General features: G+C 50.3%; 1 protein-coding gene across 3 annotated transcripts in view; it reads right to left on the bottom strand.

Moving 5' to 3' along the window:
- The window catches only part of LOC132809045 (synaptonemal complex central element protein 1-like), a 40,649-nt gene extending 25,387 nt beyond the window's left edge, over nucleotides 1–15,262 (bottom strand). For 2 of the 3 annotated variants that reach the window (XM_060822420.1, XM_060822419.1), the window contains exons 1-5: nucleotides 15,211–15,262; nucleotides 14,638–14,688; nucleotides 12,039–12,098; nucleotides 7,244–7,318; nucleotides 4,003–4,050 (exon numbers count right to left, since the gene is read on the bottom strand). In XM_060822420.1, the coding sequence (XP_060678403.1) occupies nucleotides 4,003–4,050; nucleotides 7,244–7,318; nucleotides 12,039–12,098; nucleotides 14,638–14,688; nucleotides 15,211–15,226 (250 nt within the window). In that variant the 5' untranslated portion in view covers nucleotides 15,227–15,262. Of the gene's footprint in view, nucleotides 1–4,002; nucleotides 4,051–6,844; nucleotides 6,911–7,243; nucleotides 7,319–12,038; nucleotides 12,099–14,637; nucleotides 14,689–15,210 lie in introns of those variants that run through there. The other variant, XM_060822421.1, reaches the window with a different exon arrangement.
- Between the last annotated feature and the right edge of the window lie 1,890 nt (nucleotides 15,263–17,152).

The raw sequence follows: 17,152 nt of genomic DNA on the forward strand, positions 1-17,152 counted from the left end.
TGTATCCAATTCATTAACATAGGTTGTAAATAGGCAAAAAGTGAGGACTGCAGCTGCTGGAGATTAGAGTCGAGAGCGTGATGCTGGAAAAGCACAGCAGGTCAGGCAGCATCCGAGGAGCAGGAAAATGAACATTTCGGCCAAAAGCCCTTCATCAGATTGTAAAATAGTTAACCAAATCTATGGAACCCCATTACTTACAACCAGAAAAAATCCCTTTCATCCTGACTTTCTGCTTTCTGTTAGTTAGCCAATTCTCTATCCAAGCTAATAAATGACTCCTAACCCCTTGTGATCTTATCTTGGGTGTTAACCTTATCAAATACCTTCTGGAAGTCCTGTTATGCTAAATTTCCAGGATCCTGATTATCCACCTTGCTTGTTACATCTTCAAAGAACGCTAGCAAATTAGCCAAACATGATTCATCCTCCACAAAAGCACACTGACTCTGACGGACTGTATTTTAACTTTCAAAATGACCTGTTATTACTTCCTTAATAACGGATTCCAACAATTTCCCAATGGCACTTCTTAAACTAACCGGTCTTTAGTTTCCTACTTTCTGCTTTCCTCCCTTTTTAAATCTTCAAAAGCACCGTGGCTGCTGGAAATCAGAAACAGAAATTGGTGGGAAAAACTCTGTGGTTCTGGCAGCATCTGTGGAGAGAAAAAGCAGAGTTGACGCTTTGAACTTTTTGAAAAAGAGTCGTTGGATCTGAAGTATTAACTCTGATTGTTTTTTCCTCTCTCTACAGACGCTGTCAGACCTGCCGAGATCCTCCGGCAATCTCTGCTTTTGTTTCCGATTTCCAGCATACCCAGTTCTTTAGTTTAAAGGTACCTTATACAAAGAGGGGAGGGAGACGGAAAGTAGCAAAATACAGCCCAGCAGCAATTCTCCTGCTCTTCGGATGCTGCCTGACCTACTGTGCTTTTCCAGCACCACACTCGTGATTGAGAGATCAAGCCCTCATGGGGAAAGCCAGTGTGGAGCGACTGACTGCAGGCCCGTCCTTAAAGACGGACAGCGAATTGGAACTTTTCATTTTATTTCTTACTTATTTTATTACTTACTTAACAAGTTTCATTGGGGAAATTGCTAGAATCCATTATTAAGGAGGTAATAACAGGATATTTGGAAAGTTAAAATACAATCCAGCGTGGTTTTATGTAGGATAAATCACGTTTGACTAATTTGCTAGAGTTCTTTGGAGATGTAAGAAGCCAGTTTGATAATAAGGATCCTGAAGATGTAACATATCAGGACTTCCATCAGGCATTTGATTAGGTGCCCTTCTCACTGAATTGGTTTGACTTCATGTCTCAGTGAGAGTGTTATGCCCTTCTGAATGTTTTCTACTTGTGAATAGGACCTAGACATGTTGTGGGCTCGCAAACACTGTGGGACTTTTGCCGGTTGGCCATATGGTAGTGGGTGTGCCAGGGCAGGACTCTGTCATTGTGGAAGTGGTTGGGGTCCGGAGTGACACCAGAGCGGGACTATGGCAGCCTCTGAGATCGTGAGATCGACCCCAACGAGGGAGAGAGAGGATGGCGGTCAGCGGCGAGACAGCGGATTGAGAGATCAACTAGGAGAAAGTGAGGACTGCAGACACTGGAGATCAGAGTCGAGAGTGGGGTGCTGGAAAAGCGCAGCAGGTCGGGCAGCATCCGAGGAGCAGAGGAATCAATGTTTCTCATCAGGACTCATTCACCATTCCTGACAAAGGGCTCTTGCCTGGAATGTCAATTCTCCTGCTTTTCAGATGCTGCCTGACCTACTGTGCTTTTCCAGCACCACACTCACGATTGAGAGATCAAGCCCTCACGGGGAAAGCCAGTGTGGAGCGACTGACTGCAGGCCCGTCCTTAAAGACGGACAGCGATTTGGAACTTTTCATTTTATTGGAACAAGGAACAATGAATAATACAGCACAGGCACAGGCCCTTCGGCCCTCCCCAAGCCTGCGCTGATACATTTTGCCCTTCTATACTAAAACTGTCTCCATTTCGAGGATCCATGTCTTCCTGTTTATGTATTTGTCCAGGTGCTTCTTGAATGCCACTACTTCACACTGACAAGAAATGTAATGTTGAATTTTAAGCTTATTTGTTACTTTTCTACTCTTTACCTAAGATTTTTTTAACCTATGATTGTGCCATGAATGACGACAGTATAAACTTTTCACTGTAATCGTCTAATTGAGTACACGTGACAATGAAACCTAATTCTAATACTGGATCACACCACTGGGTAAAGAAGGGATTCCTTTAAAGAAAAAGAGAAAGCCAATCCTAGCTGACGTGAACAAAATTAAATCGTCCATTCAGGTGAGATTGGTTGCCACCGCCACAAAGCTGTTTCTAGTGACAGGCAAGGCTTGGTTACAGCAGGGTGGGAATTGCCCACAGCCGTTTCAGGAATGGTGCCAACCTGCCCTGGCAGGATGTGAAACGCAGGTGCAGACATGCTGGCGCTCAGGTGAGTTTGCAGCATTCCTGAGGTTAGGTCCTGCCTCATTGGCTGCAAGCACGGGCGCTCGCTAAAACCTCCAGGGAAATCAGAACATGGCGCACTGCAGCGAAAGACAACAGCACTGAGGCTTAGACACAGAAGTTACAAGTTTGCCCCACAAGTGTAGATTGGGGAAAAAAAAAGTTGTTTCAAGTCCCTGCCAACTATTAGAACTCTTGTAATGGAGGACTTCTCTCTTTAGCCCCCTCTAACTCTCAAACCATTGCCAAGTGGAAGTAACATAGTGGAAGTACTCCAGATATCATCTGAATAGTTGAGTAATTACCGGCGTTTACCCTGAATTAAATACTCCAGATCCTGTCTGATCTGCTGAACATTTCCCTGGTACTACCTGCATAAAATGCTGTATAATCAGCTGAGTATTACGTGCTAGTGAGTTTTCAGAAGATTTGTAGCTCAGGTAAATGGGATCCAAGTCAATGTCATAGAGTCATAGAGATGTACAGCACGGAAACAGACCCTTCGGTCCAACCCGTCCATGCTGACCCAGAGATCCCAAACCAATCTAGTCCCACCTGCCAGCACCCGGCCCATATCCCTCCAAACCCTTCCTATTCATATACTCATCCAAATGTCTCTTAAATGTTGCAATTGTACCAGCCCCCACCACATCCTCTGGCAGCTCATTCCATACATGTACCACCCTCTGGGGGAAAAAGTTGCCCCTTAGGTCTCTTTTTTATCTTTCCCCTCTCACCCTAAACCTATACCCTCTAGTTCTGGACTCCCCGACACCAGATAAAAGACTTTATCTATATACCTTATCCATGCCCCTCATGATTTTATAAACCTCTATAAGGTCACCCCTCAGCCTCCGACGCTCCAGGGAAAACAGCCCCGGCCTGTTCAGCCTCTCCCTGTAGCTCAAATCCTCCAACCCTGGCAACATCCATATAAGTCTTTTCTGAACCCTTTCAAGTTTCACAACATCTTTCCGATAGGAAGGAGACCAGAATTGCACACAATATTCCAACAGTGGCCTAACCAATGTCCTGTACAGCCGCAACATGACCTCCCAAGTCCTGTAGTCAGTACTCTGACCAATAAAGGAAAGCATACCAATGTGGTTGTTGAAAGAGTTCCGTATGGATCCCATTTACCATCCCTTGAGAGAAAGAAGTGGAAATGACACCACCACAGGAAATGACACCACCAACCCAAAGAAATCTAAACACACAAATAAAAAGCGGGCCATACCTCCAGTGCTTCACCTGAGGCTCACTGATGATGTTACCTAGTATGGTGACGAAACATCTGAAAACAAGCCTTCCAGCTTAGCAAGCAAACTTACATCCAGAGTATTATGTGCATTAATACTTGTCCAACGTCAATGTGGAGGTGCCGGTGTTGGACTGGGGCGGACAAAGTTAAAATTCACACAACACTTCCAAATAAATCTGTTGGACGAAAACCTGGTGTTGCCGTGATTTGTAACCATATCTGACATCAGCTAATTCCGTCTTACCTTCCTTAGTGTTGAAGTCACCCTCCAGATGAAAGATCTCCTGATTCACTGTGGAGAAACAGAAATGTCATTTGTAAACTGGCTTGTTTAATTGATTAATTTTCATCTTCTTACTCCTGCTCCCACCTCAATGGAAGAACCCCCCTCCCCCCCCCCTGTGTTCTCCCAGCCTCCTGCCTGTCCCTCCTAACGCTGCCTGGCTTGCTGTGTTCCCCCAGCCTCCTGCCTGTCCCTCCTGACGCTGCCTGCCTTGCTGTGTTCCCCAGCCTCCTGCCTGTCCCTCCTGATGCTGCCTGCCTTGCTGTATTCCCCCAGCCTCCTGCCTGTCCCTCCTGATGCTGCCTGCCTTGCTGTGTTCCCCAGCCTCCTGCCTGTCCCTCCTGATGCTGCCTGCCTTGCTGTATTCCCCCAGCCTCCTGCCTGTCTCTCCTGATGCTGCCTGGCTTGCTGTATTCTCCCAGCCTCCTGCCTGTCCCTCCTGATGCTGCCTGCCTTGCTGTGTTCCCCAGCCTCCTGTCTGTCCCTCCTGATGCTGCCTGCCTTGCTGTGTTCCCCCAGCCTCCTGCCTGTCCCTCCTGACGCTGCCTGCCTTGCTGTATTCCCCCAGCCTCCTGCCTGTCCCTCCTGACGCTGCCTGGCTTGCTGTATTCCCCCAGCCTCCTGCCTGTCCCTCCTGATGCTGCCTGCCTTGCTGTGTTCCCAGCCTCCTGCCTGTCCCTCCTGATGCTGCCTGCCTTGCTGTGTTCCCCAGCCTCCTGCCTGTCCCTCCTGATGCTGCCTGCCTTGCTGTGTTCCCCAGCCTCCTGCCTGTCCCTCCTGATGCTGCCTAGCTTGCTGTGTTCCCAGCTTCCTGCCTGTCCCTCCTAACGCTGCCTGCCTTGCTGTGTTCCCAGCTTCCTGCCTGTCCCTCCTGACGCTGCCTGGCTTGCTGTATTCCCCCAGCCTCCTGCCTGTCCCTCCTGATGCTGCCTGCCTTGCTGTATTCCCCCAGCCTCCTGCCTGTCCCTCCTGATGCAGCCTGCCTTGCTGTGTTCCCCCAGCCTCCTGCCTGTCCCTCCTGATGCTGCCTGCCTTGCTGTGTTCCCCCAGCCTCCTGCCTGTCCCTCCTGACGCTGCCTGCCTTGCTGTGTTCCCCCAGCCTCCTGCCTGTCCCTCCTGATGCTGCCTGGCTTGCTGTATTCCCCCAGCCTCCTGCCTGTCCCTCCTGACGCTGCCTGCCTTGCTGTGTTCCCCCAGCCTCCTGCCTGTCCCTCCTGATGCTGCCTGCCTTGCTGTGTCCCCCCAGCCTCCTGCCTGTCCCTCCTGACGCTGCCTGCCTTGCTGTGTTCCCCCAGCCTCCTGCCTGTCCCTCCTGATGCTGCTTGCTTGCTGTGTTCCCCCAGCCTCCTGTTTGTTTACCATATCGTTCCAAGGTCAGGGTAGGGTGTGGGGACTTGGTGGGGAACTTGCAGCGGGTGGTGTTCCCATGCCCTGCTGCCCTTGGGTCCTTCTAGATGGCAGAGGTCATAGCTCTAAGGGGAAGTACAGAGAGCACCTCTCTGAGAAACAATGATCTAGCCTGAGAGATATTGGTCATTGAGATGTACAGCACAGTAGTAGATACTTCAGTCCAGTTCATACATGCCAACCACATATCCTAAACTAATCTAGTCCTATTTGCTAGCATTTGGCCCATATCCCTCTAAACCCTTCCTATTTGTGGGCGGCACAGTGGCACAGTGGTTAGCACTGCTGCCTCACAGCGCCAGAGATCCAGGTTCAATTCCCGACTCAGGCAACTATCTGTGTGGAGTTTGCACACTCTCCCCGTGTCTGTGTGGGTTTCCTCCGGGTGCTCCGGTTTCCTCCCACAGTCCAAAGATGTTCGGGCCAGGTGAATTGGCCATGCTAAATTGCCTGTAGTGTTTGGTAAAGGGGTAAATGTAGGGGTATGGGTGGGTGGCAGGTCGGTGTGGACTTGTTGGGCCGAAGGGCCTGTTTCCACACTGTAAGTAATCTAATCTATTCATGTCCCCATCCAGATGCCTTTTAAATATTGCAATTGCACCAGACTCCACCTCTTCGTCTGGCACCACCCTCTGTGTGAAAAAGTGGTCCCTCAGGTCCCTTTTAAATCTTTCCACTCTCATCTTAAACCTATGCCCCTCTTAGTGTTGAATCCCACAACCCTGGGAAAAAGATCCTGGCTATTCACCCTGTCCGTGCCCATCATGATTTTATAAACTCAGCTCCAGGGAAAATAGCCCCAGTCGCTCCCGACAGCGCCAACCCTCCAATCCCACAACTTCCTTGCAAATCTTTTCTAAACCTTTTCAAGTTTAATAACATCCTTCCAAAAGCAGGGAGACCAGAATGGAACGCAGTATTCCAGAAGGGGCCTGACCAATGTCCTGTACGGCCACAGCATGACCTCCCAATTCCTACACTCAATGCACTGACCAATGAAGGCATGCACGCCAAACGCCTTCTTCACCACCCTATGTACCTGCAACTCCACTTTCAAGGAGCTATGCATCTGCACCCCTATGGTCTCTTTCTTTGGCAACACTTGCCGGGGGCCTTACTGTGTTAGCTGTATAAGTTCAGAATGAAATCTCCAGCGCTGGAAATCAGAAACAAAAACAAATTGCTGGAAAAGCTCAGCAAATGCAGCAGCATCTGTGGAGAGAAATCAGAGTTAACATTTCCTAACCAGTTCTGGAGAAGGGTCACTGGGGCCGAAACATTAACTGATTTCTCTATACAGATGGTGCCGGACGTGCTGAGCTTTTCCAGCAAGTTCTGTTCTTGTTACTAGGTAAGTCCTGATTTACCTGACCAAAATGCAACAGCTCACACTTACCAGTCCTGGACAGCATCAGAGAGTTACATCCATCCCTTGGCATGCCTGACTTCGGGGAACCTTTGATTAGGCGCCCTTCCTGGAAATGATTGTTGACAGGGTGTTTTTTTTTAAAAAATGCATTGTTTTGTCAGCAGCTAAGCCAACAGCTTCCAAAGTAGCAGCTGCTAGTGTGTATCCACCACCTGCAAACTGGTATTACCTGTTCCTTGCCCTCACACCCTTGAGAAGGAGGTCGCACTTGTTTAGCTGGGTTTTTTGATGGCCTTGCAGGATGCTACTCCGGTTAAGAGACATTGCGGTCTGAAAGCATTATGTAATAGCCACTTACTAACCACTGCGCTGTCCTGCCCAACCTCTGGTAGCCCCAGTAAAGGAGAGACACGCGTACATACATACACTCATCGAGTTCCTTCTCCATTTCTCCTCGCCGTGCCTGCAACTTCTTCAGTTCCTCGTTGTTCACTCTTTTCTCTGAAACGCATTGACACCTTTTGTTTTTGTTAAGAAACTTGCAGGGCATGTTGTAAATCAGAGGCAGAGCCCAGAAATTGCTGGAAGAGTCCAGCAGGTCTGGCTGCATCTTTGGAGAGAAATCAAGAGTGAATGATTTGGGTCGAGCGACCTTTCCTCAGAGCTCAGTCACTCGACCCAGGTCGAGCTCTGAGGATTGGTCGCTGGACCCGAAGCGTTAACTCTGATTTCTCTCCACGGATGCTGCCAGACCTGCTGCGCTTTTCCAGCCATTTCTGATTTTGTTTCCGACAGTTTTTAAAAATTCATTCATGAGATGTGGGTGGGCTCGGGATTTACCCATCTCTAATTGCCCAGAGGACAGTTCGTAGTCAACCACGTCACTATGGGTCTGCAGTCACATACAGGACAGACTAAGTAAAGATGGCAGTTCCCTTCCCAAAAGGACATCAGTGAACCAGATGGGGTTTTTCCCCTACAATCGGTCATATTAACTCCTTGTTCTAGATTTCTTCAAAAAACTGCATTTAAATTCCATCATCTAGGGAGAACTAGCCATTGGGATACAGCTGCTGGCAGGTGGGACTACATTGGGTTGGGATATCTGGTCGGCATGGACGAGTTAGACCGAAGGGTCTGTTTCCATGCTGTCCATCTCTATGACTCTATCTGGAATTCGAACCCAGGTCCCTGGGACATTACCTGGGTTTCTGCATTAACAGACCAGCAATAATACCAGTAGGCTATCACCTCCTCATGAGTGATATGCTGGAGAGAGACAGCAACTCGCTTTCCAAATTGGGACCTGGGAATCAGAGATTTTTTTTGGGAGGTGGAGTGTGACATTGATTGACATGAGAATCTTTGTTTCCAAACTGAAGTACATCATTGGCTGTTTAGTGCAGGTAGTGCAGGCCCTTTCAGACAATGCCAGTGAGAGGTGACCGTCCTGATTGGTGCAGTCCGGTGCGGCACAACCATTTGGTTAATCCCCATGTAGGATTGCTCACCCAGTGGCCAAAGAGGGTGTTGTCATGCTGTGGGTGTACCATCCACCAGAATTTCAGACAGGTGACAGGCAAGTCTGCATGTGGGATGGAGTGGGGAAGGACGCCCTATCTCACAATGACAGGCAAGGCTGCACGTGGGATGGAGTGGGGAAGGATGCCTTATCTCACAATGACAGGCAAGGCTGCACGTGGGATGGAGTGGGGAAGGATGCCTTACCTCACAATGATAGGTCGCCTGAAGGTGACAGACAAGGCTGCACATGGGATGGAGTGGGGAAGGACACCTTACCTCACAATAACAGACAAGGCTGCATGTGGTATGGAGTGGGAAAGGATGCCTTATCTCAAAATGATAGGCCAGGCTGTACGTGGGATGGAGTGGGGAAGGACGCCTTATCTCACAATGACAGGCCAGGCTGTACGTGGGATGGAGTGGGGAAGGACGCCTTACCTCACAATAACAGGCAAGGCTGCATGTGGGATGGAGTGGGGACGGACGCCTTACCTCACAATGACAGGCCAGGCTGTACGTGGGATGGAGTGGGGACGGACGCCTTACCTCACAATGACAGGCCAGGCTGTACGTGGAATGGAGTGGGGAAGGATGCCTTATCTCACAATGACAGGCCAGGCTGTACGTGGAATGGAGTGGGGAAGGATGCCTTATCTCACAATGACAGGCCAGGCTGTACGTGGAATGGAGTGGGGAAGGATGCCTTATCTCACAATGACAGGCCAGGCTGTACGTGGAATGGAGTGGGGAAGGATGCCTTATCTCACAATGACAGGCAAGGCTGTACGTGGGATGGAGTGGGGAAGGATGCCTTATCTCACAATGGAGATCAAAGAGATCAGCATCTCTGAAACTCTTCCTAGGAGTGCCACTTTGCTTTCAGCCTCTCTGATCTGAAAGCACACAGTTCTCTTCCAGTCCCAGGGCCTGGTATGGCCCACTCCTCCACCAATGTCAAAACATGGTTCCGAGTAAAGGAACCTTTACTTTCAGTTGAAAAGAATAGAGGTAGCATTACTCTGTATCTAACCCAGTGCTGTCCCTGTCCTGGGAGTGTTTGATGGGGGACAGTGTAGAGGGAGCTTTATTCTGTATCTAACCCCGTGCCGTCCCTTTCCCTGGGAGTGTTTGATGGGGGGGACAGTGTAGAGGGAGCTTTACTCTGTATCTAACCCTGTGCTGTCCCTGTCCCTGGGAGTGTTTGATCGGGGGACAGTGTAGAGGGAGCTTTACTCTGTATCTAACCCCATGCTGTCCCTATCCCTGGGAGTGTTTGATGGGGACAGTGTAGAGGGAGCTTTACTCTGTATCTAACCCCGTGCTGTCCCTTTCCCTGGGAGTGTTTGATGGGGGAACAGTGTAGACGGGGCTTTACTCTGTATCTAACTCCATACTGCCCCTGTCCTGAGAGTGTTTGATGGGGGACAGTGTAGAGGGAGCTTTACTCTGTATCTAACCCTGTGCTGTCCCTGGGAGTGTTTGATGGGGGGACAGTGTAGAGGGAGCTTTACTCTGTATCTAACCCCATGCTGTCCCTGTCCCTGGGAGTGTTTGATGGGGGACAGTGTAGAGGGAGCTTTACTCTGTATCTAACCCCATGCTGTCCCTGTCCCTGGGAGTATTTGATGGGGCACAGTGTAGAGGGAGCTTTACTCTGTATCTGACCCCATACTGTCCCTACCCTGGGAGTGTTTGATGGGGCACAGTGTAGAGGGAGCTTTACTCTGTATCTAACCCCGTGCTGTCCCTGTTCCTGGGAGTATTTGATGGGGCAGTGTAGAGGGAGCTTTACTCTGTATCTAACCCTGTGCTGTCCCTGGGACTATTTGATGGGACACAGTGTGGAGGTACCCTGACCTTCAGTTTAAAAGAATTAGAGACGTGATTTTGCTCCAGCTAAGTCCAGAGTTATGAGGTGGGGGGTGGGGGGGGGGGTGGGGGGGGGGGGGGGGGGAATATGGGGAGAGACCACCATTCTGACTCCGAGTAGCCCCCTTCCGGTTTAACCTGAGACGAGGCAGGAGAGGTGGTCCTGACCAGTAGCTGGCCTGGTCATTTTCCACCTGAAAAGGAAGTGGGCGCCACCAAACAGCTGCAATCTTTATGGCGTGGGTTATGGGTCAAAGTTGCTCTTGTGAAACAGACATCTCCTTGCTTCCTTGTCCATTGTTAGAAGTACCCCCCACTTCTTCCACGGTCTTTGCAGCACATGGATAGCACAAACCTGGATGCAAAGATTCCTGCTGAAGTGATCCAACAGGAACTTTATCCTGCATCTAGGAGAGAAATGGGTGTTGTAACAGTAACATCACGCTGTGAGTCACCCAGATGTCCGAGTTAGGGCGTGCTGGTGGAATCTAAATGCATTTAATAAGCCTGGAATTGAAAGCTCAGTGATGCCGACTGTGAAAGCTTCAGCGATTGTCATAACACAAACCTGCCTGATTCACTAATGCCCTTCAGGGAAGGAAATCTGTTGCCGTTTTCTGTAGTGCCAATGTCGGACAGGGGTGGACAAAGTTAAAAATCACACAACACCAGGTTATAGTCCAACAGGTTTAGTTGGAAACACTAGCTTTCTAGGCACAGCTCCTTCGTCAGGTAGCTACCTGACGAAGGAGCAGCACTCCAAAAGCTTGTACTTTCAAATAAACCTGCTGATATGTAACCTGGTGTTGTGTGATTTTTAACTTTCTCTTTATCTGGTCTAGTCTTCACTCATAGAGATATAGGGTCATATATCACAGAAACAGTCCCTTTGGTCCAACCAGTCCGTGCCAAACATAATCCCAAACTAAACTAGTCCCACTTGCCTGCTCCTGGCCCATATCCTTCCAAACCCTTGCTATTCATGTAGGTATCCAAATATCTTTTAAATGTTGCAACTGTATCCACATCCACCATAGAGTCATAGAGATGTACAGCACGGAAACAGACCCTTCGGCCCAACCCGTCCATGCCGACCAGATATCCCAACCCAATCTAGTACCACCTGCCAGCACCCGGCCCATATCCCTCCAAACCCTTCCTATTCATATACTCATCCAGATGCCTCTTAAATGTTGTAATTGTACCAGCCTCCACCACATCCTCTGGCAGCTCATTCCAAACACGTACCACCCTCTGTGGGAAAAAGTTGCCCATTAGGTCTCTTTTATATCTTTCCCCTTTCACCCTAAACCTATGCCCTCTAGTTCTAGACTCCCCCACCCCAGGGAAAAGACTTTACCTAATTACCATATCCACGTCCCTCATGATTTTATAAACCTCTCTATAAGGTCACCCCTCAGCCTCCGACGCTCCAGGGAAAACATCCACAGCCTGTTCAGCCTCTCCCTGTAGCTCGAATCCTCCACTCCACCCTCTGTGTAAAACATTTGCCCCTCTTTTTTAAAAAAAAATCTCTCTCCTTTCACCTTAAAATATGTACCCCCTAATCTTGAAATTCCCCGTCCTAGGAAAAAGACAACTACCATTAACCCTATCTGTGCCCCTCATTGTTTTATAAACTTCTATAAAGTTCTTCTATGCTGCAGTGAAAAATGTCCCAGCCTTTTGCTATGACTCACACCTTCCATGTCTCAGATTCTGCGTGGTTTAATCTTAACTGCTCCTTAAAATGTCCTGAGCAGGAGACTTGGTACAATTTGGCGTATGTAACAAACGTGCCATCCAGTGTTATGTAAGGACAAGTTACCTTCAATTAGGGCCTTGATCCTTTTCACTAAGTCTCCAATCTGGGGTTCCACTTTATTTCCTGTGTAGGAAACAAATACGGTTTGTCAATGATCAGAAATAGGAATGCTGGCTAATTATAATGATCAGTGCCTCCCTCTCTCTCATACAAATCTAATCGGGTAGGGGCTGGGTACAGACAGAGAGTAAAGAGAATGGCTGGAGGGTTGGTGAACAGATGGCATAGTTTTAAGACAATTGGCATCGCGAAGCAACACTCTCTTCACCGAGTGCATGGCTCCACCTACATTATTCCCCATCAAACACTCCCCGGACAGGGACAGCACAGGGTTAGATACAGAGTAAAGCTCTCTCTACACTGTCCCCCCATCAAACACTCCCAGGGACAGCACGGGGTTAGATACAGAGTAAAGCTCCCTCTACACTGTCCCCCCATCAAACACTCCCAGGGACAGGGACAGCACGGGGTTAGATACAGAGTAAAGCTCCCTCTACACTGTCCCCCCATCAAACACTCCCAGGGACAGGGACAGCACGGGGTTAGATACAGAGTAAAGCTCCCTCTACACTGTCCCCCCATCAAACACTCCCCGGACAGGGACAGCTACAGGGTTAGATACAGAGTGAAGCTCTCTCTACACTGTTCCCCCCCCCATCAAACACTCCCAGGGACAGGGACAGCACAGGGTTAGATACAGAGTAAAGTTCCCTCTACACTGTCCCCCCATCAAACGCTCCCAGGGACAGCATGGGGTTAGATACAGAGTAAAGCTCCCTCTACACTGTCCCCCATCAAACACACCCAGTGACAGGGACAGCACGGGGTTAGATACAGAGTAAAGCTCCCTCTACACTGTCCCCCATCAACCCCTCCCAGGGACAGGGACAGGGACAGCACAGGGTTAGATACTGAGTAAAGCACCCTCTACACTGTCCCCCCATCAAACACTCCCAGGACAGGGACAGCACGGGGTTAGATAGAGAGTAAAGCTCCCTCTACACTGTCCAACATCAAAACCCAACAGGAGGACAATTTAGCACGGCCAATCCACCCTAACCTGCACATCCCTGGGCACTACGGGACAATTTAGGACGGTCAATCCCCCCTAACCTGCACATCCCTGGTCACTACGGGGACAATTTAGCACGGCCGATCCACCCTAACTTGCCCATCCCTGGGTACTATGGGACAATTTAGCATGGCAAATCCACCCTAAGGTGATTGCACTGATTCCAAAGCGATTGGCAAAAGAAGCAATTACAAGCGGAATTATGGTTTTGTCAAGGGCAAGCTGTATCTCACAAACGTCATTGAGTTTTTTTGAGAAGGTGACCAAGCATGTGGATGAGGGTAGTGCATGGACGTCAGTAAAGCCTTTGATAAGGTTCCACATGGTAGGCTTTTGGAGAAAACGTGGAGGCATGGGATTGAGGGTGAATTAGCAGTTTGGATTAGAAACTAGATTTCTGTAAGAAGGCAGCAAGTGGTGGTTGATGGAAAATATTCAGCCTGGAGTCCGGTTACCAGTGGTTACCAGGGACCTGCTTTGGGACAACTGTTGTTTGTCATTTTTATAAATGACTTAGCATAGGTGGATGGGTTAGTAACTTGCAGATGATACTAAAGACAGTGAAGTGGTGGACAGTGTGGAAGAATGTTACACGTTGCAGGGGGACTTGATTGAACTGCAGAATTGGGCTGAGAGGGGACAAATGGAGTTCAATGCAGATAAATGTGAGGTGATTCATTTTGGGAAGAATAACAGGAAGGCAGAGTACTGGGTCGATGGAAAGATTCTTGGTAGTGTGGATGTGCAGAGGGATCTTGGAGTCCATGTACATAGATCCCTGAAAGTTGGCTTGTACGAGGGAGCATAGCAAATTGAGGGGTAATAGATTTAAGCCAGATATCAGAGGCAAATTCTTTACTCAGAGAGTGGGCCTGCCAGTGCAGCTAACTCAGCCATATTAGGTGCATTTAAACAGTCCTTGGATAACGATAGGATAGTGTAGGGGAATGGGCTTAGATTAGTTCACAGGTCGGCGCAACATCGAGGGCCGAAGGGCCTGTCCTACGCTGTATTGTTCTATGTTCTAAAACAAAACGTCTTCACGCACTGCCAGAGAATGTGATGGAGTCGATCGTGGCTTTCAATGGGGCATAAAATGATTGGTGATTCATAAATAGTGTGCAGGGTTACAGGAAAGAAATGCAGGAGAGTGTCACTGTCTTTCGGAGAATCCATGCAGAACTTAACGGGCTGAATGGCTTCCTTCTGTGCTGAAACAATCTGGCGAGCACATAGATTGATAGCTTTCTACATTTTAAAAATGTCAGGAGATTACAGGAGCAGGAAAATGGCGCCACGAAGAAGTCAGCCATGTTGAAACGGAATGGCACAGCAGGGGCTGAGTGGCCTCCTCTTGCCAAGAAATTTGAAACGCGCGATGAAAAAGAAACTGAATTAGACAGTGATAGGGGAAAGGGGGCGGCGATGGGGTCCAAAAGGACTGTGTTTCCATCCAGGAGCCATGGACATGATGGCCGCGCGGCTTCCGCTGAGTTGCTGGGTCCCCACGGAGGAGGTGGGAGTCCGTACCCAGCTCCATGGCAGCGAGCAGGTCCGTCCTCAGAGAGGTTGCCTCATTCCCTGTCGAAGGAGAGAAGGGAGAATGAGTTAAAGCGTGGAAAAGATGGACAAGAAGGGACGAGAGGGGTCAAAGGTCAACCGGTTGACGTCCGAGGGCGGCAATCCCTTTTCGAAGGGATTGCGCCAAAGACTTGTTGGCGAGCGGGCGGGCAGGAAGGTGAATTCCTGGGATCTTTGGAATGCTCTCTCCCACCCGCCCCACTTCCCCACCCCCCCCCCCCCATCCGCCAACAAAGAAACGTCAAGTTCGCCGGGTCCGGGCTCTGAGGGGCGACCGTTCCGCGAAAGGACAGCAAAACGTCCTCTCGGTTTCGGCCTCGCTCCAGCCTTTCCGGAGACAAAGGGCAAGAGCTGGTGAGCTTCCCTGGTTGGGGTGGGGGCTAGAATGGGCAGCGTGGGCCGAACGGCCGCTGGCCCAGCTCTGGAGTTCCCACTCAAGAGACATGTTGTCCCCCCATGGTCATGAATGGGTCATAAATGTTATGCCCTCCTTGGGGAGCCATCCCAACCCATGGCCCTCACCCATTCCCGCCATCATCCCCTCAGGCGGGAAGACAGCAGTGACCGTTACTGCCTTCCCGCCAAAAAACAAACGGACAACCGCAACACCTGCCAGGGGGCGTGGCTCCGATCGGCTTTGAAGGGGCGTGGTTTGGGGTGGAGGCGGGGGGCGGGAGGAGCGCGACTTGAGCGTGAGGGGCGGGTTTTGGGACCGAGCTGCTGTGACATGCGCTGAAGGGATGCGGCTTCGGCGGGAGGGGGGGCGTGGTTTGGGACAGAAAGGGGTTGTGGTTTGGGCGGGAGGGGGGCGTGGTTTGGGGCAGAAAGGGGGTTGTGGTTTGGGCGGGAGGAGGGGCGTGGTTTGAACCGAACGGGTCATGGTGTGGGCTGAAGCGGGTGTGGTTTGGGCTTGGAATTCTGGGAGGGGGTGCGTTTTGGAGTGGGGGTGTGGTTTTAGGTGGGAGGGGTCGTGGTTTGGGCGGGAGAGGGCGTGGCTTGGGGAGTCGTTTTTGTGGGCGGGGCAGTGTGTTTTTTTGGTCGGAAGGGGTGTGGCTTTATGAAGGGGCGTGGTTTTGGAAAGGGAAGCAGTTTTGTGGAGGGGTGTGATTGGTTAGGGGTGTGGTTTCGAACGGTGGGGTGTGGTTTTAGGTAGGGGTGTGGTTTGGAATGGAGGGGTGTGGTTTGGAATGGAGGGGTGTGGTTTTGGGGAGGGGTGTGGTTTGGAATGGAGGGGTGTGGTTTTGGGGAGGGGTGTGGTTTGGAATGGAGGGGTGTGGTTTTAAGGAAAGGTGTGGTTTTAGGGAGATAGTGTGGTTTGGAATGGAGGGGTGTGGTTTGGAATGGAGGGGTGTGGTTTTGGGGAGGGGTGTGGTTTGGAATGGAGGGGTGTGGTTTGGAATAGAGGGGTGTGGTTTTGGGGAGGGGTGTGGTTTGGAATCGAGGGGTGTGGTTTTGGGGAGGGGTGTGGTTTGGAATGGAGGGGTGTGGTTTTAAGGAAAGGTGTGGTTTTAGGGAGATAGTGTGGTTTGGAATGGAGGGGTGTGGTTTTAGGGAGGGGTGTGGTTTGGAATAGAGGGGTGTGGTTTGGAATGGAGGGGTGTAGTTTTAGGGAGGGGTGTGGTTTTAGGGAGGGGTGTGGTTTGGAATCGAGGGGTGTGGTTTTAGGGAGGGGTGTGGTTTGGAATAGAGGGGTGTGGTTTTAGGGAGGGGGTGTGGTTTTAAGGAGAGGGTGCGGTTTGAAATCGAGGGGTGTGGTTTGGAATGGAGGGGTGTGGTTTTGGGAGGGGGTGTGGTTTGGAATGGAGGGGTGTGGTTTGGAATAGAGGGGTGTGGTTTTGGGGAGGGGTGTGGTTTGGAATGGAGGGGTGTGGTTTTGGGGAGGGGTGTGGTTTGGTTTGGAGGGGTGTGGTTTTAGGGAGGGGGTGTAGTTTAAGTGTAGGGGGTGTGGTGTTATGGGGGTGTGGTTTTGAGGTAGGGGGTGTGGTTTTGAGGTAGGGGGTGTGGTTTGGTTTAGAGGGGTGTGGTTTTGAGATAGGGTGTGTGGTTTAAGTGTGGGGTGTGGTGTTATGGGGTGTGGTTTGGTTTGGAGGGGTGTGGTTTAGGTGTAGGGGGTGTGGTTTAGGTGTAGGGGTTGTGGTTTTAGGGGGTGTGGTTTGGTTTGGAGGGGTGTGGTTTTGAGTTAGGGGTGTGGTTTTAGGGCTGGTGGTATGGTTTGGAGGGGTGAGGTTTTAGGGAGGGGGTGTAGTTTAAGTGTAGGGGGTGTGGTGTTATGGGGGTGTGGTTTTGAGGTAGGGGTGTGGTTTTAGGGCTGGTGGTATGGTTTGGAGGGGTGAGGTTTTGAGGTAGGAGATGTGGTTTAGGTGTAGGGGTGTGGTTTAGGTGTACGGGGTGTAGTTTAGGTGTAGGGGGTGTGGTTTTGGGGGAGTGGTTCGGCTAGGAGGGGTGTGGTTTTAGGGAGGGGGTG

Source organism: Hemiscyllium ocellatum, unplaced genomic scaffold (assembly GCF_020745735.1).
Source record: "Hemiscyllium ocellatum isolate sHemOce1 unplaced genomic scaffold, sHemOce1.pat.X.cur. R, whole genome shotgun sequence".
Classification (NCBI taxonomy): domain Eukaryota; kingdom Metazoa; phylum Chordata; class Chondrichthyes; order Orectolobiformes; family Hemiscylliidae; genus Hemiscyllium; species Hemiscyllium ocellatum.